The sequence below is a fragment of the Lolium rigidum genome, chromosome 7 (assembly GCF_022539505.1).
Source record: "Lolium rigidum isolate FL_2022 chromosome 7, APGP_CSIRO_Lrig_0.1, whole genome shotgun sequence".
Classification (NCBI taxonomy): Eukaryota; Viridiplantae; Streptophyta; class Magnoliopsida; order Poales; family Poaceae; genus Lolium; species Lolium rigidum.
The window spans coordinates 280,710,383-280,738,284 of NC_061514.1; the positions used below are offsets into that span (position 1 = coordinate 280,710,383).

Sequence of the window (27,902 nt, forward strand, 5' to 3'; positions counted from 1 at the left end):
AAACAATTTGAACCTCTCAGGGATGGAAAGGGCGATCTTTAGAATCCCAATTAACTCTGTTTTGAAGAACTATGGGCTAATCACCCTCCAGGCTTTCACAATTAACTAAAAGCAAAGAGTGATTCGAGAAAAGTATCTGCTTTGGCAGAAACAAAAGCATCAGAGCATCTTTTTGTCGTTTCAGTGGACTTTTTTGGCCATCCAATTTTGTACACAATCGATGTTGACCCCCCATGAAAACCCATTCACAACACCTGTAGTTTAGATTGCTTGTAACGAGTATAAGGACTAGGATTGCGAGAATAAATGCCAGTGGTGATCGTGGGATGATAAGCTTTCCTTGATCTTCTCCAGCCTCTTGAGTATCTCTAGGAAAGATGGTCTCAGGTTGATATCCGCAGCCCAACATAGCTCAGTCAGCCTGCAGTTAAGAAACCACGTTATAGTACTGAAGACAAAGAGACAAGCTTACATGAACATGTCAGTCGCAGATTGTTAGGAGGGTTCTGTTTTAGCTTGTACTAGTACTTACTCTTTCAACTCAGCAGTATGCCCTTTTGAACGGAAAGCTGGGCGATGCCCATCTGACACATACTTAGCAGCCTCATAAGGTTCATAGTTGGAAAAAGGTGGATCCCCTTCAAGCATCTACAATCAAAAGGAATAATTAGTTCAGAACAGGCACAATCATATGATATGACATGCTGCTGGGTTGCAGGTTTAGATGGCAAAAACTACCTCGTATAGTATCATGGCAAAGGAGAAGATATCAACTTTCTTGTCGTATTTACGGTGCTTGAAAACTTCAGGAGCCATGTACCGGTCTGTGTTTGAACAAATATCAAGACGACTTGTGAGAATAAGTTCAGAGAGGAAAGGCAAACTATACAAGTCCTGAGCACTTACAGCTTCCGGTCTCTCCAGTCATCTTGTATACATCGTTGGCATGCTGAGATTTGATAATCTTGCTAAGACCAAAATCTCCAACTTTCAGGTGGTTGGCAGCAGTATTAACTAGAAGGATATTTCTGGAGGTAAATATAACAGGTTAGAATAGCCTATGTAGCTGCTTGACTTGGCAAAACAAGTAATCGATCAGACCTTGGCTTTAAGTCCCGGTGAATTACAACATTAGGCTCATTATGAAGATATGCCATGCCCCTACAGAAGAAAATTAGTCAAATGAGTAACACATGGATCATTATTATTTATAAGAAATAAAAAAAAGATCACTAAATCAAGTGAATTTTCATATGGGAAGGTAGAACCTACGACAGAAAGTACTTATTTTCCATAAAAGAAAAAAAAGGAAACAGTAATGGTTCAAGGATGTGGTGTTAGTAAATTCGCTTTGCAGTTCAAATAGATCTTAAGGAGATCATGACAGCAACCAATACCCACAGTGCCTACTAAACTTGGATGCTAAGAATTTTTGTTCAAAGCAAAATCAGAGTCAGCGCTGAGTAGCCAGTACCCTAAAGACGAACGCAGGGCGTACAAGAGAATTATAAGGGGGTACGAAAATGCATTATATAGAATGATCCAATACAAAAAAGAACATAATAAGATTTTCACTAAACTACATATTCAAGGACATAACTAATTAGCGATAGTACAATAGTTAATTTTCTATGAGAAGGATACAGTTCAAAGCAAATTATATACTCCCTCTGGCCCTAAATACTTGTCACAGGTTCAATGAATCTAGATATATTTTAGCCTAAATTTTACCTAAATCCACGACAAGTATTTAGGGCGAGAGAGAGACTAATAAGAACCCTGCACAGATCCATCATATATATAAACATTATATACTTCCTCCGATCCATATTACTTGCCACCAAAATGGATGTACTGTGTCTAGATACATCTATATTAGTGTCAAGTAATATGAATCGGAGGGAGTATTATATTGTATGAGCTAAACACATGAAGATGAGAATACCTTGCAATGTCCAATGCAAAATTAATAGCCGTAAGTGGTGGGAGTGAGCCTTTCTCCTTGAGATATTGATGAAGATCACCCTAGAACATGCATTTAGATCAGCATTAGCGAGTTCCAAATGGACTGCATCACAGGATAGTTGACTTCCAAAACAGATTACATACTCCTCGTAAGAACTCAGTAACTAGCATCAAAGGCTTGGTTTCTGTGACTGCTCCAAGAAATTGCACAATATTTGGATGCCTCAGCTTTATCAGCAAGTTGACTTCATGCTTAAAATCCTGGCTGCAAACCAAGGAAAGGAAATGTTAAGTGAACACTCCATCAGACAAACATGTGACAAAAAGCTAATAGTGTCCAGTCACGCCTCATACAAAACATAGTTAACCGCATGAAATGTGAACGCCTACCCTAGCAACTATGTGACTAAACTTAAACTTACATAACCAGCCTGTCATCAGATAATGATGGAAGAATGCGCTTGACAGCAATAGGAGTTCCTCGCCAATTTGCTTTCAGAATTTCACCAAAAGATCCCTGCAGTAGTTAGCAGGTTTGGTGAACTTAAGATAGCACAATTACAAAAATGAGGGTGGAGCAAAGCACATGGTTGTTATGCAAATATACCACAATAAGTCCATTATCTTCCTAGTACTATACTAATCCCTCCGGCCAAAATTAATTGGTGCAGAGGAGTAAGTCAAATATAAATTGACCATCCAAAATAAAATTAGCTTCAATTTTTTTTTAAAATCCATTATTCTGCTCGCATGTATTATGATTGGAAGTAAATGGTAAATTATTACCTCTAACTAATTTGATACATCAAACATACAACTCGTGACCTAAAGTTCAAAAACAAAATGAAGGGCAATGGTTCCACCTTGCTCACTCCATCAAGAATAAGCCAAATGCTACATAATTGCATTAACTCAAGTATGCTAGTGATGGAAATTTTGTAACCATGAAAGGGCTAAAGTCTATTACTCCGTAGTAGATTAACAACCCGCATTCAACTAATTAAAGCAAGTTTCAAAACCTAACAGTCTCTGTTTACATAACATATTAAAAGCTTAAGAACACCCAGTAATCAATTTAACTTTTTATGTTAGCAATTATCTGCTATCATGTCTCAGTATGCAGTGTGCATTATATATAAATCAGTTCGCCTTGATAAAAATTGCAACGTCTAACTAAGAATTCTTTATATCACATAACATAATCTTTATATTACAGCTGCAATGATTTAATTAAAAAACAGTTGCAATGAAGTAGGAGATAATTCGAGAATAGTAACCTTTCCGATCATAACTGCTTTTGTGAAATCCAGTTCAAGTGGGTTAATCTCCCAGTCAGCCTTGTTTGTTAGGGGAGGTGGAATTGACTTTGCTTCAAAGTGGCTTCCAGTTTTACCCTACAGAAAAACTGAATCAGAGGAATCCGATGTATCTGGGCATGATTAAATGATGTGCCAATTATAAACACCATGATTTAGACAGCTCTTACCCCAATAGAAAATTTATTCCAACTAAATAGAGTATAATTAATTTGGTCGTGCTTGAATGGTGCACCAAGACTACCCACTAAATGAAAATAGACAGGTAAACCTCTAAAACCCATCCTTAGCAACGATCTCCAAAATGAGAACAGTATCAGGTCTTAAATCAACAATTGACATATTTGTTGTATGTGCGGGAATATCTAGCAGACCGCATCTAACATTTTCCATAAAGAACACAGACACATCCAAACACGCCACTTCTACTTGTGGTAACAAATATTTGGGACCAACTGACCAAGTGCCCTGGATACAGACTCAGGACCATGACAGAGACAGCTGCAGATGATATATGGGGGACTCACCCACTACTTCCATAAGCATATAGTTACTGGTGAAATCGAAATACCTGGTGTCAAGTTACAAATTTAGTAATGTTGGGCTAATGTTCAAACTAGACATTCCTACAACTTTTCAATGCAATAACCAACATGCCCACGTATCAGAGGAAAATTAAATCAGGGGAACCTGATGTATCTGCGCATGATTAAATGGGACGATGCCGACTATAAACACGTAATGGAGTCTCAGTAATTAAATAGACAGCTCTTATCGAATAGAACACTTATACCAACTAAGTAGAGCATAATTAATTTGGTCATGCTTGAAAGGTGCACCAAGACTAGCCATTAAATGAAGGAAAAATAGACAAGCAAACCTCTAGAACCCATCCTTAGTGTATCCAGTATGATCTCCAAAAAGAGAACAGTATCGGGTCTTTAATCAACAATTGACACAATTGTTGTACATCCGGCAATTTCTAACAGATTCCCACGTGTAACACAAACAAGATATCAAAATCATCCATTAGTACCGCATCTAACATTTTTCCATATAGAGCACAGACAAATCCAAATACCCTACTTCTACTTGTGGTAACAAATATTTGGGACCAAGTGCCCTGGATACAGATTGAGGACCATGACAGAGACAGCTGCAGAGGAATATATGGGGACTCACCCACTACTTCCATAACCATAACAGTTACTGGTGGAATCAGAATACCTGGTGTCAAGTGGCAAATTTAGTAGTGTTGAGCTAATGCTGAGGCTAAACATCCCTACAACTTTGCAATTCAGTGGGCAAGGCAATGAATTAAACCGAGCCCAGGTGGATGGGTACTTACGTATGTCAATCCGCCATGCTTCTTGAGCAGGTCGATCATAGCATGCCTCTTTGCACCCTCCGCATCTGCAAGTGGCTGTAAATGAACCAAAAGTAAGCACACCGTGAACAATTACCACAGTTTTAGAAACGGGAGGCAGAACCAACGTACATTGGCGCATAAATAAAAACAATCAGTTAGACAGTTATCATGAGCCCCAAAGTTTAACCAATATACATTCTCGAAATAAAAAAATTTAACCAATACTAATTTCATGCTTTGAACCAGCTTGCTTTTAAAAAACAAGAGGGATAAAATGAATGTAGACGCGTTCGAACAACGAGACGTAGCACACGCCCCAGCCAATTCGCGGTAGAAACGGTGAAGTCGTCGAGCAGATGAGGAGGCCTCAACTCAAGTCCCGGGGGCCAGATGGTGATCGACAGGTGCCCCGTAGAACGAATTAAAATTTGCAGAGTGCCAACTAGAGACCCATGCTCGATCGTTTCCCCACCAGAATTAGCAAATTCATCTAACGACGTTGTAAAATGAACCCAAATCCCGACACGAACCCGCAATTCGATTTCAAATGATTTTTCAACGAGAACAGGAGGGGACGCCCAGGCCAGAGCAGATCGCGAAGGACCGAGACGACATGAAGAGAGAGAGGTGGAAATTAAGGAAGGATCGACGGGGCGCGAGGTCTCACCGTGTTCTGCCAGCGGTCTAGCGCGTTGACGTCGGCCCCGTTGGCGACGAGGCACTCCGCGACCTCCTGCCAGCCGTGCAGCGCGGCGACGTGGAGCGGGGTGCGGCTGTCGTAGTCGCGCGCGCTGACGAGCGCGCCGTCCTCCTCGAGCAGCTTGCGCACGGCGGCGGCGTCGTTCTGGTGCGTGTGCCAGAGGATGAGCGACGTGCGCGCCACCAGCGCCTTGTCGTCGAACCGGCGCCGCGCGTGGCCGTCGCCGCCGCCGCCGCTGCCCGACGACCCGCCCGCGCCGCCGCCGCCGCCGGAGCCGGAGCCGGAGCCGGCCGCGCGCTTCGGGTCCTCCTCCGTCGCCCCGCTCATCGGTCCCCCGCGCGTGTACGTCCGAGAATCTCTCTGCGGCGGTGCGTGCGTTTCTCTTGGATTGGAGGTCCGTCCGAGTGTTTCGGAGGTGGAGGTGGGGGATGATTGCTGTTTTGTGTCCCTGGGCGCGCGTGAGCGTGAGCGATGGGATCTGATCGGGGAATGGCGAGGCGCTCGCCAGAGGGATACGCGAGGGGGCGCTCGGCTTGACCGACGGACGCCCACTTGTGCGCCAGCCTGGAACGGCCCGCCCACAGGACCGGGGGAACGTTCCGTGTCAGCGATATCGCAAGCCCGTCGAAAACACAAACGAACCGGGGGAATTGACGGATCTGTCCATGCTAGCGCCAAACATACACGCCACATAGAGTTTCTCCCACGCGACATGGTACGGCTTCAGCGGATTCATGCGTACCACGGCGGTGCTGCCTCTCCGATTGGAAAGGTGATCGCCGTTTTCGTGCAAAGGAATTGGATGCCGGTGCTTCGGGTAATCGGGTGCGATGGCATTCGACCTCTTCACTTTCAAGTTTGTATGGAACAAAATGTCGGTTATATTTAAGAAGCACGGGTGCACATTGCCGTGTTTCAGAAGGACCATATGCATATTACAACATTTCTTCATATTAAAATAACAGATTGAGCCACCAACTGAATAAAGAAAGAAACCCCCAAACCGACAAGCTTGGAAACAGTCCTTACCACCCAACCTGAGAAATCGATCAAATCATGCGATTTTCGGTACATCTGAAGAATCATATGGGTATCAACGGGTTCACTGCCCATGTTATAAGCACCCCCTCATTTGATTTATTCTCATGAGAATACTACATTGATAATTCAAGAAACGGATATGTTTCCTGGGTTTTTATAGGTCCACCGAACACCATACATGTCGTGTATATAAACACGTGTGTGCTCATCTCTTCGCCCATATCTACGCCCTAAGTATATCACTCTACATTTCCCAATCCCAAATCGTAGAGCCCTCTCTGCCATGAAACAGTATGCTCCATCAGAAGGATCTGCAATCCCATCCATGTGTCGCTGCTCACCGCTCTAGTGCACACGTCATGGGAAACTATGAGATCCTCACGGTTCATATAGCTAGAGCTCATCCAAGTAAGTTTTGGACCCGAGCCAAGTTAAGTTAATGTAATGATAATAAACTTTTATACTCCCCCATTTCTAAAAAAGCTCGGCAACTTTTTCTAGATACGGATGAGTTGTGGAGCTTTTTTAGGAACGGAGGGAGTACTTATTTCTACATTTTTATTATGATGTATTGTTCAAAAAAAGTATGTTCTGTATTTCTTACCTATCATTGCTAATTACACAACAATGTCGCTATATATTAACCGTTGCTTTTTCATAATATAGTTGCAATGTATATCGTTGAAAATATAGCATGGCTTGCTACAAAAAAATTTCCTTTATGTGTTGTTGCCCCTTTAAAGATATTGAAATGGTGACACCTTAAATGTGAAAACAAAAATATAAAAACACAGTCTCATTATGAAATATTTTTCAACTATTGATGAATTATATTGTGTAAATGTATACTTTCTATGTGTGTTCTTATCAATTTTTGTATTATTAAGTATGTTGGTAGATATTCCGAAGTTTACAACCTAACAAATGGATTTGTAGTGTATGATCATATAAGAAATTTGTAGAATCTTCTAGGGATATTCACTTTGGCTCATAGGAGCATTTGCTCCCACTATGTGAATCTATATTTCGAAGTGTCAAAAAATTCTAAAGTAAAATTTTTCATGTACATCTACATATTTTATGTTCGTGCACAAGTTTTCAAAAGAAACTAAAAAAAATTGTGGCTCCTGTAAAAAGACAAATTTTGATGCTATAACACGACTACGTACAGGATATTTTTTTGTCTTTTTTGTACACGCCACATAAAATATTGTTTCTCCATGAAAACTTGTGCACTAACAAAAAATGTCACAATGTACACCAAAAAATTTATGTCAGAATTTATTGACATTTTTAAAATTGTTTTTAATTATTTTGTATAATGGGAGCATTTGCTCCTATGAGCCAAAACGCCACCTCCAATCTTCTAGAGTTATAAATTGAACTTTGGAATGATATTTTTCTACCATGATCAAATTTGTCTTGCAACTCAAAGTAATAAGTTCACAACATGTTATGATCTATACTTGTTCTTGAAATAGTGTCACTTATAGTAACTACTAAAAAAATAAAAATATTGTGGGTTCTCACGACATTAAATTTGTGTGGTAGGTGTGAGCACATCTACAACTAACCCATAGGGGTACACGATATCTCGACCGACACCCACTTGTTCGCCTGAAAGGACACAAATGCCTCCTAGAGAGGGTGAGTAGGTGGTTTAAAACTTTTACGATATTGGTTTGATTAAATGAGTAATAAAATTAGCGTTTAATTTATCAAGCATAAAACATTTTTATATTATGGTTCACCTATATGCACCAACAACTTATGCTAAGTAAGACAAGCAACTATGTGATAACAAGATATTATATCCATCTCAAATCTTAAGGCTTATATTTTTTTTTAAAAAAAAAGACAAACCAAGTAAAGTGAGACGGGGCGGCTCACCGTGTTCTGCCAGCGGTCGAGCGCGTTGACGTCGGCCCTGCTTGTGGCGTGTAGCAACAGCTTCCTTGTGACGGTAAAGCACACGTCCGTTGGGAACCCCAAGAGGAAGGTATGATGAGCACAACAGGAAGTTTTCCCTCAATAAGAAACCAAGGTTTATCGAACCAGTAGGAGATGAAGGCCACGTGAAGGTTGTTGGTGGAGGAGTGTAGTGCGGCGCAACACCAGTGATTCCGGCGCCAACGTGGAACCTGCACAACACAATCAAACTACTTTGCCCCAACTTAACAGTGAGGTTGTCAATCTCCCGGCTTGCTGAAAACAAAGGATTAAACGTATGGTGTGGAGAATTATGTTTGCTTGCATAAAACAACAAAGAACAGTGATTGCAGTAGATTGTATTTCAGATGTAAAAGAAAGGACCGGGGTCCACAGTTCACTAGTGGTGTCTCTCCAATAAGATAAATAGCATGTTGGGTGAACAAATTACAGTTGGGCAATTGACAGAATAGAGATGCATATTGATACGTCTCCAACGTATCTATAATTTCTGATGTTCCATGCTTGTTTTATGACAATACCTACATGTTTTGTTCACACTTTATATCGTTTTGATGCATTTTACGGAACTAACCTATTGACGAGATGCCGAAGTGCCGGTTCTCGTTTTTCGTTGTTTTTGGTTTCAGAAATCCTAGTAAGGAAATATTCTCGGAATTGGACGAAATCAACGCCCGAGCATCTTAGAATTCCACGAAGCTTCCAGAACACCCGAGAGGAACCGGAGGGGGCCACAGGGGCCCCACACGATAGGCGGCGCGGCCGAGGGGGCGCGCCGGCCTACCGTGTGGGCCCCCGTAGCCCTTCCGACTCCACCTCTTCGCCTATAAGAAGCCCCCGACCTAAATCTTCGATACGAATAAGCCACGGTACGAGAAAAGTTCCCGAGCCGCCGCCATCGCAAAGCCAAGATCCGGGGACAGGAGTCTCTGTTCCGGCACGCCGCCGGGACGGGGAAGTGCCCCCGGAAGGCTTCTCCATCGACACCACCGCCATCTCCATCAACGCTGCTGCTCCCATGATGAGGAGGGAGTAGTTCTCCCTCGAGGCTAAGGGGTTGTACTGGTAGCTATGTGGTTAATCTCTCTCTCTGTACTCCAATACAATGATCTTATGAGCTACCTTACATGATTGAGATCTATATGACGAGCTTTGTATCGCTACTAGTCTATGTGCTACTCATGTGATGTTATTAAAGTAGTTTATTCCTCCTGCACGGTGTAATGGTGACAGTGTGTGCATCGTGTGGTTCTTGTCGTAGATTATGATCATAATCTCTTGTAGGTTATTGATGGCGTGTAACTCACACGTTCGTTGGGAACCCCAAGAGGAAGGTATGATGCGCACAGTAGCAAGTTTTCCCTCAGAAAGAAACCAAGGTTTAATCGAACCAGGAGGAGCCAAGAAGCACGTTGAAGGTTGATGGTCGCGGAATGTGATGCGGCGCAACACCAGGGATTCCGGCGCCAACTAGGAACCTGCACAACACAACCAAAGTACTTTGCCCCAACGAAACAGTGAGGTTGTCAATCTCACCGGCTTGCTGTAACAAAGGATTAAACGTATCGAGTGGAAGATGTTTGCAAAGAAAACAGTAAAACAAGTAGATTGTATGCTATGGAAAGAATAGGACCGGGATCCACAGTTCACTAGAGGTGTCTCTCCCATAAGATAAAGCATGTTGGGTGAACAAATTACAGTCGGGCAATTGACAAATAGAGAAAGGCATAACAATGCATATACATGACATGGTAAATATAGTGAGATTTAATCCGGGCATTACGACAAAGAACATAGACCGCCATCCAACCGCATCTATGCCTAAAAAGTCCACCTTCGAGGTTATCGTCCGAACCCCTCCAGTATTAAGTTGCAAAGCAACGGACAATTGCATTAAGTATTGTGCGTAATGTAATCAATAACTACATCCTTAGACATAGCATCAATGTTTTATCCCTAGTGGCAACAAGACATCCACAACCTTAGAACTTTCTGTCATCGTCCCGGATTCAATGGAGGCATGAACCCACTATCGAGCATAATTACTCCCTCTTGGAGTTAAAAGTAAAAACTTGGCCGAGCCTCTACTAGAAACGGAGAGCATGCAAGATCATAAACAACACATGAACAATAGATTGATAATCACCATAATCATAGTACTCTCTATCCATCGGATCCCGACAAACACAACATATAGAATTACATATAGATGATCTTGATCATGTTAGGCAGCTCACAAGATCTAACAATGAAGCACAACAAGGAGAAGACGACCATCTAGCTACTGCTATGGACCCATGGTCCAGGGGTGAACTACTCACTCATCACTCCGGAGGCGATCATGGCGATGAAGAGTCCTCCGGGAGATGAATCCCCTCTCCGGCGAGGTGCGGGAGGCGATCTCCGGAATCCCCCGAGATGGGATTCGCGGCGGCGGCGTCTCTGTAAGGTTTTCCGTATCGTGGCTCTCGGTACTGGGGGTTTCGCGACGGAGGCTTTAAGTAGGCGGAAGGTCAACGCGAGGGGCCACACGAGGGGCCCAGGGGATAGGTCGGCGCGGCCGGGGCTTGGGCCGCGCCAGCCACCCCCGGCCACCTCGTGGCCCCACTTCGTTAGGTCTTCGGTCTTCCGGAAGCTTCGTGCAAAAATAGGACCACGGGCGAAAGTTTCGTCCAATTCCGAGAATATTTCTTTACTAGGATTTCGAAACCAAAAACAGCAGAAAACGACAAGTCGGCTCTTCGGCATCTTGTTAATAGGTTAGTTCCAGAAAATGCATAAATATGACATATAATGTGCATAAAACATGTAGGTATCATCAATAAAGTAGCATGGAACATAAGAAATTATCGATACGTTGGAGACGTATCGGCATCCCTAAGCTTAGTTACGCTCGTCCCGAGCGGAGTAAAACGATAACAAAGATAATTTCTGAAGTGACATGCCATCATGATCTTGATCATACTATTTGTAAACATATGTAATGAATGCAGCGATCAAAGCAAAGGTAATGACATGAGTAAACAACTGAATCATATAGCAAAGACTTTTCATGAATAGTACTTCAAGACAAGCATCAATAAGTCTTGCATAAGAGTTAACTCGTAAAGCAATAAATCAAAGTAAAGGTGTTGAAGCAACACATAGGAAGATGAAGTTTCAGCGGTTGCTTTCAACTTGTAACATGTATATCTCATGGATATTGTCAACATAAAGTAATATAACAAGTGCAATATGCAAGTATGTAAGAATCAATGCACAGTTCACACAAGTGTTTGCTTCTTAAGGTGGAAGGAGATAGGTAAACTGACTCAACAATAAAAGTAAAAGAATGGTCCTTCAAAGAGGAAAGCATCGATTGCTGTATTTGTGCTAGAGCTTTTATTTTGAAAACATGAAACAATTTTGTCAACGGTAGTAATAAAGCATATGAGTTATGAAAATTATATTTTACAAGTTGCAAGCCTCACGCATAGTATACTAATAGTGCCCGCACCTTGTCCTACTTAACTTGGACTACCGGATCTTTGCATGCCATGTTTCAACCAAGTGTCACAAAGGGGTACCTCCATGCCGCCTGTACAAAGGTCCAAGGAGAATGCTCGCATTTCGGATTTCTCGCTTTTGATTATTCTCAACTTAGACATCCATACCGGGACAACATGGACAACGAGATAATGGACTCCTCTTAAATGCATAAGCATGTAGCAAAGTTATTATTCTCATATGAGATTGAGGATATATGTCCAAAACTGAAACTTCCACCATGATTCATGGCTTTAGTTAGCGGCCCAATGTTCTTCTCTAACAATTTTGCATGCTCCAACCACTAAAATGATAGACCTTCGGACAAGACGGACATGCATAGCAACTCACATGATATTCAACAATAGTTGATGGCGTTCCCCGAAACATGGTTATCGCACAACAAGCAACTTAATAAAATATAAAGTGCATAAGTACATATTCAATACTACGATAGTTTTTAAGGCTATTTTGTCCCATGAGCTATATATTGCAAAGGTGAATGATGGAATTTTAAAGGTAGCACTCAAGCAATTTACTTTGGAATGGCGGAGAAATACCATGTAGTAGGTAGGTATGGTGGACACAAATGGCATAGTAGTTGGCTCAAGGATTTTGGATGCATGAGAAGTATTCCCTCTCGATACAAGGTTTAGGCTAGCAAGGTTATTTGAAGCAAACTCAAGGATGAACAAGTGCAGCAAAACTCACATAAAAGACATATTGTAAACATTATAAGACTCTACACTGTCTTCCTTGTTGTTCAAAACTCAATACTAGATATTATCTAGACCTTAGAGAAACCAAATATGCAAATCAAATTTTAGCAAGCTCTATGTATTTCTTCATTAATGGGTGCAAAGCATATGATGCAAGAGCTTAAACATGAGCACAACAATTGCCACGTATCACATTATCCAAGACATTTTTAGAATTACTACATGTAGCATTTTCCAATTCCAACCATATAACAATTTAACGAAGAAGAAACTTCGCCTTGAACATTATGAGTAAAGCCTAAGGACACATGTGTCCATATGCAACAACGGAGCGTGTCTCTCTCCCACAAAGTGAATGCTAGGATCCATCTTATTCAAACAAAAACAAAAACGAAAACAAACCGACGCTCCAAGTAAAGAACACCGGATGTGACTGAATAAAAATATAGTTTCAGGGGAGGAACTCGATGATGTTGTCGATGAAGAAGGGGATGCCTTGGGCATCCCCAAGCTTAGACGCTTGAGTCTTCTTAAAATATGCAGGGATGAACCACGGGGGCATCCCCAAGCTTAGAGCTTTCACTCCTCTTGATCTTAGTATATCATTCTCCTCTCTTGACCCTTGAAAACTTCCTTCACACCAAACTTCAAGCAAACTCATTAGAGGGTTAGTGCATCATTAATAATTCACTCATTCAGAGGTGACACAATCATTATTTTCACTTCTGGACATTGCATAATGCTACTGGACATTAATGGATCAAAGAAATAAATCCAACATAGCAAAAGAGGCAATGCGAAATAAAAGGCAGAATCTGTCAAAAACAGAACAGTCCGTAAAGACGAATTTATAAATGGCACCAGACTTGCTCAAATGGAAAAACTCAAAACTAATGAAAGTTGCGTACATATCTGAGGATCACGCTCGTAAATTGGCAGATTTTTTCGAATTTTCTACAGAGAATTGAGCCCAGATTCGTGACAGACAGCAATGCTGTTTCTGTGCAGCGATCCCAAATATAATACCAACTTTGACATAGAAACTTTACTTGGCACAAAAACATGATAAGGAGAGGTTGCTACAGTAGTAAACAACTTCCAAGACTCAATAAAACAAAAAATTGCTGTAGGTAAAAACATGGGTTGTCTCCCATAAGCGCTTTTCTTTAACGCCTTTCAGCTAGGCGCAGAAAGTGCAAATCAAGTATTATCGAGAGATGGTGTGTCAACCTTACCTTGGGCTTCATCTTTACCTTTCTTAATGTTTTTCTTTCCTTTTGGTTTAGGAAATATATGATTTCCCCCTGGTATAGAGGTGAATTTCAGAGTGCCTTCTCCCACATCAATGACTGCTCCCAATAATTTCAGCAAGGATCTTCCGAATATGATTTTTCCTGTTTCAATAATAAGATAATCAATGGATACTGTTCTTCCACGAATGGTTGTATGCACACCTGCAGCTATTCCCTTAGGAATTATGATAGAGTTATCAATAAGAGCTATTTCTTCTCCCCCTTTTTCGACTCCCCAAAGTTTCAAAGATTTATAAATGTTTTCAGGCATAAGGCAAAATTCATACATAATATCACAATAGGCATGAAGAGTTCGATCACCGATAACAATTTTAACAGAAGGGTCCCATGATGAAGGTTTAGGATTCTCTAAGACTTGTTCAAGACGATTACGAACACAGTGATAATTGTCATTTAAGCGAGCTGTACTTATCTCGAGATTGTTCAATCTATTATGAATGCTAATAAGGGCTGAATCAAAGTTATTAGCTGAATCATGTGATGCAACCAATTTCTTTATGGCATTAAAAGCTTGATCCCCATTACAATGAAGGAAATCTCCTCCTACTAAAGTGTCCAAAGCATATCTATAGCGAACCATAAGACCAAAATAAAAATTACTAAGGAGCAAACTTAGAGTCATTTGAGGTTCAGTTTCGCGATAAGAAGTAAAAATTCTAGACCAAGCATCCTTAAAACTCTCCTCATCCCCTTGCTTGAAAGTAAAAACTAAGTCCTCAGGTGAAGAAGTAACAGGTTCAGAGCTAGACATGGTAATAAAAGTAAAAAATTTTTTTTTTGTATTTTAAATATAGAGTGCAGGACAATAAAGCAAACTAGATAGAGTAAATGCAAGTAACTAATTTTTTTTTTTTGTGTTTTCGATATAGAGAGCAAGACAGTAAATAAAGTAAAACTAGCAACTAATTTTTTTGTGTTTTGATTTAGTGCAGCAAACAAAGTAGTAAATAAAATAAAGCAAGACAAAAACAAAGTAAAGAGATTGAGAAGTGGAGACTCCCTTGCGGCGTGTCTTGATCTCCCCGGCAACGGCGCCGAAAAAGAGCTTGATGGCGTGTAACTCACACGTTCGTTGGGAACCCCAAGAGGAAGGTATGATGCGCACAGTAGCAAGTTTTCCCTCGGAAAGAAACCAAGGTTTAATCGAACCGAGGAGGAGCCAAGAAGCACGTTGAAGGTTGATGGTCGCGGAATGTGATGCGGCGCAACACCGGGGATTCGGCGCCAACTAGGAACCTGCACAACACAACCAAAGTACTTTGCCCCAACGAAACAGGTGAGGTTGTCAATCTCACCGGCTTGCTCTGTAACAAAGGATTAAACGTATCGAGTGGAAGATGTTTGCAAAGAAAACGAGTAAAACAAGTAGATTGTATGCTATGGAAAGAATAGGACCGGGATCCACAGTTCACTAGAGGTGTCTCTCCCATAAGATAAAGCATGTTGGGTGAACAAATTACAGTCGGGCAATTGACAAATAGAGAAAGGCATAACAATGCATATACATGACATGGTAAATATAGTGAGATTTAATCCGGGCATTACGACAAAGAACATAGACCGCCATCCAACTGCATCTATGCCTAAAAAGTCCACCTTCGAGTTATCGTCCGAACCCCCTCCGGTATTAAGTTGCAAAGCAACAGACAATTGCATTAAGTATTGTGCGTAATGTAATCAATAACTACATCCTTAGACATAGCATCAATGTTTTATCCCTAGTGGCAACAGCACATCCACAACCTTAGAACTTTCACATCACTTGTCCCGCATTCAATGGAGGCATGAACCCACTATCGAGCATAATTACTCCCTCTTGGAGTTAAAAGTAAAAACTTGGCCGAGCCTCTACTAGAAACGGAGAGCATGCAAGATCATAAACAACACATGAACAATAGATTGATAATCACCATAATCATAGTACTCTCTATCCATCGGATCCCGACAAACACAACATATAGAATTACATATAGATGATCTTGATCATGTTAGGCAGCTCACAAGATCTAACAATGAAGCACAACAAGGAGAAGACGACCATCTAGCTACTGCTATGGACCCATGGTCCAGGGGTGAACTACTCACTCATCACTCCGGAGGCGATCATGGCGATGAAGAGTCCTCCGGGAGATGAATCCCCTCTCCGGCAGGGTGCCGGAGGCGATCTCCGAATCCCCCGAGATGGGATTCGCGGCGGCGGCGTCTCTGTAAGGTTTTCCGTATCGTGGCTCTCGGTACTGGGGGTTTCGCGACGGAGGCTTTAAGTAGGCGGAAGGTCAACGCGAGGGGCCACACGAGGGGCCCAGGGGATAGGTCGGCGCGGCCAGGGCTTGGGCCGCGCCAGCCACCCCCCTGGCCACCTCGTGGCCCCACTTCGTTAGGTCTTCGGTCTTCTGGAAGCTTCGTGCAAAAATAGGACCCTGGGCGAAAGTTTCGTCCAATTCCGAGAATATTTCTTTACTAGGATTTCTGAAACCAAAAACAGCAGAAAACAGAGCAAGCGGCTCTTCGGCATCTTGTTAATAGGTTAGTTCCAGAAAATGCATAAATATGACATATAATGTGCATAAAACATGTAGGTATCATCAATAAAGTAGCATGGAACATAAGAAATTATCGATACGTTGGAGACGTATCAGTTATGGAGTTGATTATCGCTATGATAGTATTGATGTGATCTATTCCCCCTTTCATAGTGTAATGGTGACAGTGTGTATGTTATGTTACTACTCGGTTTATTTTGCAAAGATCTATTATGCTCTAAGGTTACTTAAATATGAATGCTGAATGTTGTGGCGCTTGTTAACTCCGGCTTGAGGGAGCTCTTGTAGCCCTACACAACGAATGGTGTTTGTCATCCAACAAAAGAGTGTATGTAGCTGATACGCGTAGATGCACATGTCCGTTGGGAACCCCAAGTGGAAGGTATGATGCGTATAGAAACAAGTTTCCCTCAGTATGAAACCAAGGTTATCGAACCAGTAGGAGCCAAGAAGCACGTGAAGGTTGTTGGTGGAGGAGTGTAGTGCGGCGCAACACCAGTAAAACCGGCGCCAACGTGGAACCTGCACAACACAATCAAAGTACTTTGCCCCAACGTAACAGTGAGGTTGTCAATCTCACCGGCTTGCTGAAAACAAAGGATTAAACGTATCGAGTGGAAAATGGTGTTTGTTTGCAAAGAACAGTAAGAACGAGTAGAATGTATTCAGATGTAAAAGAATGGACCGGGGTCCACGAGTTCACTAGTGGTGTCTCTCCAATAAGATAACTAACATGCTGGGTGGACAAATTACAGGCGGGCAATTGACAAATAAAGATTCAATACATATCAATGATGATTACTATGTGATTTAATCAGGGCATTACGACAAAGTACATAGACCGCTATCCAGCATGCATCTATGCCTAAATAATCCACCTTCAGGTTATCATCCGAACCCCTTCTAGTATTAAGTTGTAAACAACAGATAATTGCATTAAGTATGGTGTGTAATGTAATGAACACAAATATCCTTAGACAAAGCATTGATGTTTTATCCCTAGTAGCAACAACACATCCACAACCTTGGAACCTACTGTCACGATCCCAGATTCAATGGAGACATGAACCCACTATCGAGCATAATTACTCCCTCTTGGAGTTACAAGTATCAACTTGGCCAGAGCCTCTACTAGCAACGGAGAGCATGCAAGAACATAAACAACACATATATGATAGATTGATAATCAACTTGACATAATATTCTATATTCATCGGATCTCGCCAAACACAACATGTAGCATTACAAATAGATGATCTTGATCATGTTAGGCAGCTCACAAGATCTAAACAATGATAGCACATGCGGAGAAGACAACCATCTAGCTACTGCTATGGACCCATAGTCCAAGGATGAACTACTCACGCATCAATCCGGAGGCGGGCATGATGATGTAGAGCCCTTCCGGTGATGATTCCCCTCTCCGGCAGGGTGCCGGAGGCGATCTCCTGAATCCCCCGAGATGGGATTGGCGGCGGCGGCGTCTCTGGAAGGTTTTCCGTATCGTGGCTCTCGGTACAGGGGGTTTCACAACGAAGGCTATTTGTAGGCGGAAGGGTAGGTCAGGGGGCGACCCGAGGGGCCCAGACTACAGGGCCGCGCGGCGAGGGCCTGGGCCGCGCCGCCCTATGGTCTGGCCACCTCGTAGCCCCACTTCGTTATCCCTCCGGTCTTCTGGAAGCTTCGTGGAAAAATAGGACCCTGGGCGTTGATTTCGTCCAATTCCGAGAATATTTCCTTACTAGGATTTACGAAACCAAAAACGCGAAAACGACAAGCGACACTTCGGCATCTTGTTAATAGGTTAGTGCCGGAAAATGTATAATAATGTCTGTAAAGTATGTATAAAACATTCAAGTATTGTCATAAAAGTAGCATGGAACATAAGAAATTATAGATACGTTTGAGACGTATCAAGCATCCCCAAGCTTAGTTCCTACTCGCCCTCGAGTAGGTAAACGATAACACAAATAATTTCTGAAGTGACATGCTACCAACATAATCTTGATCAACATTATTGTAAAGCATATGAGATGAATTGAGTGATCTGAACAAAAGATTGCTAACAAAGATAATGACTAAACAAATGAATCATATAGCAAAACTTTTCATGAATAGTACTTTCAAGACAAGCATCAATAAGAGTTGCATAAGAGCTAACTCATAAGCAATAAATTCTAAGTAGAATGCATTGAAGCAACACAAAGGATGATTAAGTTTCAGAAGTTGCTTTCAACTTGTAACATGTATATCTCATGGATATTTGTCAACATAGAGTAATATAACATGTGCAATAAGTAAACATGTAAGAATCAATGCACACAGTTAACACAAGTGTTTGCTTCTAAGATAGAAAGAAGTGGGTAAACTGACTCAACAATAAAGTAAAAGAATGGCCCTTCGCAGAGGGAAGCATGGATTGATATTTTTGTGCTAGAGCTTTTATTTTGAAAACATAGAAACAATTTTGTCAATGGTAGTAATAATTCATATGTGCTATGCATAATACTTCCTACAAGTTGCATGTCTCATGCATAGAGTACTAATAGTGCTCGCACCTTGTCCTAATCAGCTCGAAAAACACGGATTATCATCGCATGACATATGTTTCAACCAAGTGTCACAAAGGGGTACCTCTATGCCGCCTGTACAAAGGTCTAAGGAGAAAGCACGCATTGGATTTCTCGCTTTTGATTATTCTCAACTTAGACATCCATACCGGGACAACATAGACAACAGATAATGGACTCCTCTTTTAATGCTTAAGCATTCAACAACAGTTAATATTCTCATAAGAGATTGAGGTTGTATGTCCTAACTGAAACTTCCACCATGATACATGGCTTTAGTTAGCTGCCCAATGTTCTTCTCTAACATATGCATACTCAAACCATTTGATCATGAAATCGCACTTACTTCAGACAAGACGAACATGCATAGCATCTCACATGATATCCAACAAAGGTAAAAGTTGATGGCGTCTCCAGAAACATGGTTACCGCTCAACAAGCAACTTATAAGAACTAAGACACATAACTACATATCCATCACCATAATAGTTTTTAAGCTATTTGTCCCATGAGCTATATATTGCAAAGATAAAGGAATGAAATTTTAAAGGTAACACTCAAGTAATTTACTTTGGAATGGCAGAAACATACCACATAGTAGGTAGATATGGTGGACACAAATGGCATGGGTTTTGGCTCAAGGTGTTTGGATGCACGAGAAGCATTTCCTCTCAGTACAAGGTTTGGGCTAGCAAGGTTCTTTGAAGCAAACACAAGTATGAACAGGTACAACAAAACTTACACAAGAACATATTGCAAGCATTATAAGGCTCTACACTCGTCTTCCTTGTTGTTCAAACACTTTACCAGAAAATATCTAGACTTAGAGAGACCAATCATGCAAACCAAATTAAACAAGCTCTACGGTAGTTCTTCATTAATAGATTAAAATACATGATGCAAGAGCTTAAACATGATCTATGAGAGCTCAAACAATTGCCAAATTTCCAAACCATATGCAACATTTTCTGATTCCAACCAATTAGCAATTTAACGAAGCAATTTCAGCCTTCGACATGAACATTAAAGCACAATTAAGAACACAAGTGTTCCATATGAAAAAGCGGAGCGTAATATCTCCAATATAAGAATGGTGGGATCCAACTTTATTCAAACCAAAACGAAAATAAAAGCAAACCGACGCTCCAAGTAAAGAACATAAGATGTGATGGAATAAAAATATAGTTTCACTAGAAGTGACCTGATAATGTTGTCGATGAAGAAGGGGATGCCTTGGGCATCCCCAAGCTTAGATGCTTGAGTCTTCTTAAAATATGCAGGGATGAACCACCGGGGCATTCCCAAGCTTAGACCTTTCACTCTTCTTGATCATAGTATATCATCCTCTTCTCTTGACCCTTGAAAACTTCCTCCACACCAAACTTCAAGCAAACTCATTAGAGGGTTAGTGCATAATCAAAAATTCACATATTCAGAGATGACACAATCATTCTTAACACTTCTGGACATTGCACAAAGCTTCTGAAAGTTAATGGAACAAAGAAACTCATTCAACATAGCAAAAGCGGCAATGCGAAATAAAAGGCAGAATCTGTCAAAAACAGAACAGTCCGTAAAGACGAATCTGGCAGGGGCACTTAACTTACTCAAATGGAAAAACTCAAAACTAATTAAAGTTGCGTACATATATGAGGATCACGCTCGTAAATTTTCAGATTTTTTTGATTTTTCTACAGGGAAATCTGTACGAATTCGTGACAGACAGCAATGCTGTTTCTGCGCAGCGATCCAAATCTAGCATCAACTTTAGCATAGAAACTTTACTTGGCACAAAAACATGATAAGGAGAGGTTGCTACAGTAGTAAAAAACTTCCAAGACTCAACAATACAGTAAATAAAATAAAACTTGGGTTATCTCCCAAGAAGTGATTTTCTTTAACGCCTTTCAGCTAGGCGCAGAAAGTGCAAATCAAGTATTTTCAAGAGATGATGCATCAACATTATTATTTTTCTTACAAACACAACTTGTTGCAGAGGGTACCTTAGATGCTCCATTATCTAAATTTTCTATGGTGGTGCTAGGGGTTTTATCAATTTTAGGCCTATAATAATTCTTTGGTTTAGGCACCTTAGAGGCATACATGAATTTTTGCTCTTTACCCACATAAGCTTTCTCCTTAAACTTAAGAGAAGAAAAAGTTGAACCCAAGGTTCCCATAGCCTTTTCAAGTTCATCAATCCTATTGATTTAATTATCATGGACAACACAAGTTCCTAGGACGCTAATTCTTTCATCAATTCCTCCTAAAGATTTATCAAGTTCATCAGTTTTATCTTTACTATTAAATACGAGTTGGTCGTTTGACACTCAACACGTTTGATGGTCGTCATTGAAACCATCGTGTCCGTACAATCTACCGCGGGCAAATTCCACCGTTCGATCGTGTGTCCAGGCCCGCTCGAGGAAACCTCTCCCTCGACCCTCCAAACTCCTCTCTCTCGTTCTCCTCCACCCACATCGTTCTCTCCCCCAGATCCAATCGCGCCGCCACCTGTGACACCCATCTCCCCGACCATCCCCTCGCACCGCCGGCCAGGCCTCCGAATCTCAGGCACCTCTCCTCCGCTTCCCCTCCTCTCGGTGACCTCGAAGCCACGGACGAGGGATGCGCGAGACCATATGGGTCTGGCGGCTGGCCTTGCGGTCGCTCTCATGGCCCTTCCCGCTTCGCCACCAATTTCGACTCCGAGAACCTCCCTCTCGCAGGGCGCCGTAGCCGCCTCCTTCGGCCGCCACAGGCGCCGCGGGTAGAGCCCTCGCCTCCCACCCCCGACAGGTTCACGCATGCCTTCTTGAGTTTGTTTTCTTCCGTGGTTCTGCCCTGTCAAGATATTCGGCGCCGTGAACTCTGTCTGGTTTGCAGGTGCGAGGCTAGCCAGGCCCCAGAGGGTACTCATGAAGAGGCCCAGCAGGTGGTTCTAAATTCTAATACAGTTTTGTGTTATTATAGACGTTGGCTCTCAATTCTAATACAGTTTCGTGTTATTATTAGACATCGCAAAGTTCCAGATTCCCTTGTCTCGGGGTTGGCTTAGAGCAACATTTCTTGTTACGCTTCTTTGTTTGCTTTATTGGGCTTGCCAGCGTCCATGAATTCACTTGAAAGAAGTTTTTGTTACTCTGAAGTTTGGCAAATGGTCAACGAGGTCACCAGGGGCTTTCCCCAATTCTCGTAGACCTACACTGTTTGTTCGCTTAGTTTCATACATACTGTTAGCCCTAAAGATTACTCTTTTCTGTCACAATCTAAGCATGCAAGGACATCAACACCTTCGTAGTTATATATTTTGAGAGGCGAGTATTTATTTGAAGTAGGGAGGGAGTAAATAGTTCCTGACACTTTCTTTTATCACCTGATAGTAAAATTACATTTTTCTGTGTGGGCGCTTACTGAAATTGGTGTCATACTATATTGTCTATTACCAAGTTGAGCCGTTCAATGATCTGCTCTTGTACTACGTTGCACGGATACTTCAGAAAACTCACGTATCCGTATCGGATACGTATCGGATACCTGCGGATACCTATCATGTACGTAGCAGCTGATTTTCCTTTTTTTTTTAAAGAAACTAAATCGTTACTTCAGAGCAAGGTGGAGAAGCGACTAAGAGAGTGCTGGAGTTGTGAAGCTTTTATGCAAACAACCTCTAGGTACTCTTATATAGTAGTTTTGTTGGTAAAAAATCAGTAATTGGTATATATGTTATCAAAAATTATATGTATACAAACGTATCCCCGTATCGGTGTTTTTGGAAAATCGACGTATCGGCATATCGCGGTATCCGTATCCGTATCGCCGTATCCAGGCAACCTAGCTCTTGTATCCTTCAAATGTGCCAAAATCTTCCCTATGAAGCAATGTTATTGAAGTTGCTTAGCAACAAATTAAATTGCTTATTTACTTTAGAATTCTGCTTTTCGTATTGCAGGGTTGGCCACGGTTACTAAGAGATGTGCACTTTAATTTTATCAATAATGATCTTCTATGACATGTGGATGCAAAAATTAGAAATGGTTGGCTCATCACCATCCATTCATCAGCGAGTTTATTAAATATGGTGATGAAGATCGAGGATTTGGGTGCATCCGCCTTCAAGAAGTGTCAGGTATTTTACTCTTTATGGAATGCAAGCACTCTCTTGTTTGATTGTACATGTCATTAATAACTAGCAATTGTTCATCCGGATGCAATCATACATGTATAAAGCAGTATGGACAGCATCATACTTCTTCCACACAAAAAGGAACTTATACAACGATAAGAATGGCAAATTTATCAGCTGGCGGAAAAGTGGACCATCTAGATCAATAATCTTGGATGGGAGTCTGCATGGTTGCAAGGAAGTATTTGTCTTGTACGCCTTCAACAATAGTGATAACAGCACTCAGAGAACTTTATGGGAATTACATAAATATCACACCAAAACACAATGGACCCTTTTGGTTTGATGCTGACAGGCTGCAGCGCCTCTGCGACCTGTGCACTGGTGCTCGCGCAGGATCGGCAGTGTGGTTGATGCTCGCACATGAACATGGCGGGGCAGTCTTACGGTTGGGTGTAGCACATCAGAGCGCTATGCGCTTTCTTCTCTCTTCCCTCCAATCCCTATGAGTACCTCCAGCCTCCAACCTCTGTTAGCCTCGGGTGCCTCCAACCTCTGTAAAATCATCTCCAATTTTGGTTGTCAATTGAGTTAGGATTTTCACCTGGTTGGTATGCATCTCTAGAACTTTCAAGTTGGATAAATAATAATCACCATGGTTATGCTTGCAGTTCTGAAAATCCTATCTTCATGTAGCGTTGAAATTTTCCTGCCGGTTGACATAATCTCAGGCACAATAGGTTGTACTGAATCAAGACTAATAGTCAATGATGAAGAATTCAGGACTGTTTTATTTTCTCGGGCTATTCAGGGCTGTCCACGATACCATCCACTATTGCAAGCACTCCAGCGTACGTTAGCGTCCACCATGGTTGGTTAATACTAATTGCCTGATGATCATTCTTGATTTGGTACTATATAATATATATTTTTGGATTGTTTGATATGGTGGGGAATGCTGATCTAGAGATAGTGTTCTGTTTTTGGAGTCTTCTCATGGAAAAGGGGCATAAAAAGTGTGAAGATAATGTGGACATGACCCTCTTTCTGCTGATTTCTCTTTAGAGGACAACAGATTTGGCATCCCTATCCTGTTACACACTTGTTGCTTTTTGGATTAGATAGAGCAATGGTAAGATAATGTGGTGATCTGGGTTATCCACCTGTTGGTGGTACATCCAGGTGTCGTGTGACCTGCAGTGTTACTGGAATTAAGGTGCTCATCTGATTAGTTAGGAATCTTTAAATTTGGCTAGATTCCTTCTAATCTTTACAACTATTTATTCTAATGAGGCAATTATTTTACTCTCACTGGGTTGTCGATCTACTAGCACCCTATCAAAGATGTGGTAAAATTGGTCTTTTCATGTTTAGTATCATTACAGAGTTTATTGGTCATGCAAAGATGTTTTTTGTGCTTTATTTCGCTTATTTCTACGTATTGTTTATTCTAGGTGGTTTAACGTACTCGTGAGGGCAATGACTTGTATAGGCAAATGATCGAGAGTGGTTTAATTAAGCTTGATGACAAGCAGGTAAATGGTATATTTTTAGTATTTTATGGCAATTCTTATGTATTGGGGGAATTTTCCTTACATGGCAGTTTTTTCTGCAGAGTTGAGAGCAAGGATGCTCTTGTCTACGCGACTCTGAAGAACAGAAAAGGATGTGCTTCTCTTTATTCATAACATTTATTGTTTCACTCGGGTAAGCTCTCAAGACCCTTGTGCTATCTCATGTATGGCACTTACGAGCACTGATATGTTCCGTAGTTGCACAATTGACACATGCCAAACATATGCGTAGGTTTCTGCTCTAAATGTTTTGCGATTAGCAGAAAATATGGGCATTGCGTAGTTTATGTCTAAAAAAGTTGCACGTCTGATACAAGCAAACTAAATGGTGTCTGCTCTGCTTGGACGTATTCATCTATGTGGAACCTACTCAATCTTTCATGTTTAAAGTGCAAAAGATATAACTCTTAATGAAATGATCATTTATGTTAGCTGAAATTTACAATTTTGGGTGAGATTGCAGCAAAAGTGAGGCAAATAGGACGGTGCGTATTATTTAGTAGTTGTCAGTTTGTCACTAATTATATCCTTGTTACTTTCAATATATAAAAAATGCATTGATGTGTTATAACAGTGAGGATGCAATTGTTTCGATCCATTAATGCTTGGTTCCATGTTTTTTAGAATATATCTTTTCTCAAGTCACATTTTTTTTCCCACGGATAGAAAGGATACTAATTTTCAGTAATATAGGTCACATGTCAAAGGTGGTGCAGAGCAAGGATGAGAGGACTAAGGCTACATTTTGTTTTCCTCCATGGTGTAGGGATAGAGAAGACACACCTAACAGAGTGAAAAAAATTAAGGTTATGTTTGTATATATGATTGGTACGGAGGGTACTGCTTCGACAAAATAGAAAACCTCAAAGATGCACATTCTTCAGACCAAAGCAGGGACACTTCCAATATCCCAAAAGGTCCCAATTCTAATGGCATACTTAGTCTGCTTGTACTATGTGCTTTGTGGTATGTTGGCCATTTCACTTTAGAAGATGATTTTGGAGGAATAGTTGTCTCTGGATTTTCATGTTTTATTTTTGCAAAGGTGGAAAGAAAAGAATGTTGGAGCCGTAGCAACGCACGGGCATTCAACTAGTATCAAATAACTTTCCAATTTAGATTCAACACTTGGATTTTTTTTCTATGGTTTCCAATGTTTTCATAACATCTTCAAGAGATATTTCAATTTTAACTTCATTAACAGGTGGTATTCCAACTAGACTCTCAATGATGCAACTAGCTTCTAAAGCGGGAGTACCTAGGAAATTACCTCCCAAAAGAGTATCAAGAACATACCTATTCCAACTAGATAAGCCAACATAAAAGTTCCTAAGAAGGATAATAGTGGAGTGTTTCTTAATGGACCTATGATGAGCATTACTAATTCTATACCAAGCATCTTTAAAACTTTCTCCACCTTGTTGCTTAAAAGAACGAACTTCAACTTCAGGATTACTCATTATAACAGTAATAAAAGTAAACTAGGCAAGTAGAATAAAGCAAAAGCAAGTAACTAATTTTTTTTGTGTTTTTGATATAGAGCTAATAAATAAGACAGAAAGTAAAGCAACTAATTTTTTTGTGTTTTTAATATGAAGCAAACAAGACAATAAATAAAAATAAAGTAAAGCAAGACAAAAACAAAGTAAAGAGATTGGAAGTGGAGACTCCCCTTGCAGCGTGTCTTGATCTCCCCGGCAACGGCGCCAGAAATTTAGCTTGATACGCGTAGATGCACACGTCTGTTGGGAACCCCAAGTGGAAGGTATGATGCGTATAGAAGCAAGTTTCCCTCAGTATGAAACCAAGGTTATCGAACCAGTAGGAGCCAAGAAGCACGTGAAGGTTGTTGGTGGAGGAGTGTAGTGCGGCGCAACACCAGTGAAACCGGCGCCAACGTGGAACCTGCACAACACAATCAAAGTACTTTGCCCCAACGTAACAGTGAGGTTGTCAATCTCACCGGCTTGCTGAAAACATTTTTATATTATGGTTCACCTATATGCACCAACAACTTATGCTAAGTAAGACAAGCAACTATGTGATAACAAGATATTATGTCCATCTCAAATCTTAAGGCTTATATTTTTTTTTTAAAAAAAGACAAACCAAGTAAAGTGAGACGGGGCGGCTCACCGTGTTCTGCCAGCGGTCGAGCGCGTTGACGTCGGCCCTGCTTGTGGCGTGTAGCAACAGCTTCCTTGTGACGGTAAAGCACACGTCCGTTGGGAACCCCAAGAGGAAGGTATAATGAGCACAACAGGAAGTTTTCCCTCAATAAGAAACCAAGGTTTATCGAACCAGTAGGAGATGAAGGCCACGTGAAGGTTGTTGGTGGAGGAGTGTAGTGCGGCGCAACACCAGTGATTCCGGCGCCAACGTGGAACCTGCACAACACAATCAAACTACTTTGCCCCAACTTAACAGTGAGGTTGTCAATCTCACCGGCTTGCTGAAAACAAAGGATTAAACGTATGGTGTGGAGAATTATGTTTGCTTGCATAAAACAACAAACAATAGTGATTGCAGTAGATTGTATTTCAGAGGTAAAAGAAAGGACCGGGGTCCACAGTTCACTAGTGGTGTCTCTCCAATAAGATAAATAGCATGTTGGGTGAACAAATTACAGTTGGGCAATTGACAGAATAGAGATGCATATTGATACGTCTCCAACGTATCTATAATTTCTGATGTTCCATGCTTGTTTTATGACAATACCTACATGTTTTGTTCACACTTTATATCGTTTTGATGCATTTTACGGAACTAACCTATTGACGAGATGCCGAAGTGCCGGTTCATGTTTTACGTTGTTTTTGGTTTCAGAAATCCTAGTAAGGAAATATTCTCGGAATTGGACGAAATCAACGCCCAGCATCTTAGAATTCCACGAAGCTTCCAGAACACCCGAGAGGAACCAGAGGGGGGCCACAGGGGCCCCACACAGTAAGGCGGCGCGGCCAGAGGGGGGGCGCGCCGGCCTACTGTGTGGGCCCCTCGTAGCCCTTCCGACTCCACCTCTTCGCCTATAAGAAGCCCTGATACGTCCAAAACGTATCTACTTTCCCGAACACTTTTGCTATTGTTTTGCCTCTAATTTGTGTATTTTGGATACAACTAACACGGACTAACGCTGTTTTCAGCAGAATTGCTCTGGTGTCTCGTTTTTGTGCAGAAATCCAACTTTCGGG

The 27,902-nt window shown here is 41.4% G+C and overlaps 2 protein-coding genes across 3 annotated transcripts; one reads left to right on the top strand and one right to left on the bottom strand.

Moving 5' to 3' along the window:
* Positions 1–268: 268 nt before the first annotated feature.
* On the bottom strand, positions 269–8,313 carry LOC124676084 (integrin-linked protein kinase 1-like). 2 transcript variants are annotated; one of them, XM_047212167.1, is made up of 11 exons: positions 8,282–8,313; positions 4,630–4,704; positions 3,243–3,359; positions 2,388–2,482; positions 2,110–2,230; positions 1,946–2,025; positions 1,102–1,161; positions 907–1,028; positions 739–824; positions 533–648; positions 269–421 (listed from the first exon to the last, which is right to left on the bottom strand). In XM_047212167.1, the coding sequence occupies exons 2-11, from the start codon at positions 4,666–4,668 to the stop codon at positions 289–291; spliced, it is 969 nt and encodes a 322-aa protein (XP_047068123.1). In that variant the 5' UTR covers positions 4,669–4,704; positions 8,282–8,313; the 3' UTR covers positions 269–288. The 2 variants fall into 2 exon arrangements, with proteins under 2 accessions (XP_047068123.1, XP_047068122.1); XM_047212166.1 differs by lacking the exon at positions 8,282–8,313 and adding an exon at positions 5,318–5,677.
* Positions 6,063–24,365, top strand: LOC124672829 (SUPPRESSOR OF GAMMA RESPONSE 1-like). Its single transcript, XM_047208995.1, is given in 6 exon segments — positions 6,063–6,167; positions 22,964–23,045; positions 23,048–23,133; positions 23,205–23,477; positions 24,259–24,269; positions 24,320–24,365. Coding segments are annotated over 6 exon segments (603 nt in total).
* The last annotated feature ends 3,537 nt before the right edge of the window (positions 24,366–27,902 follow it).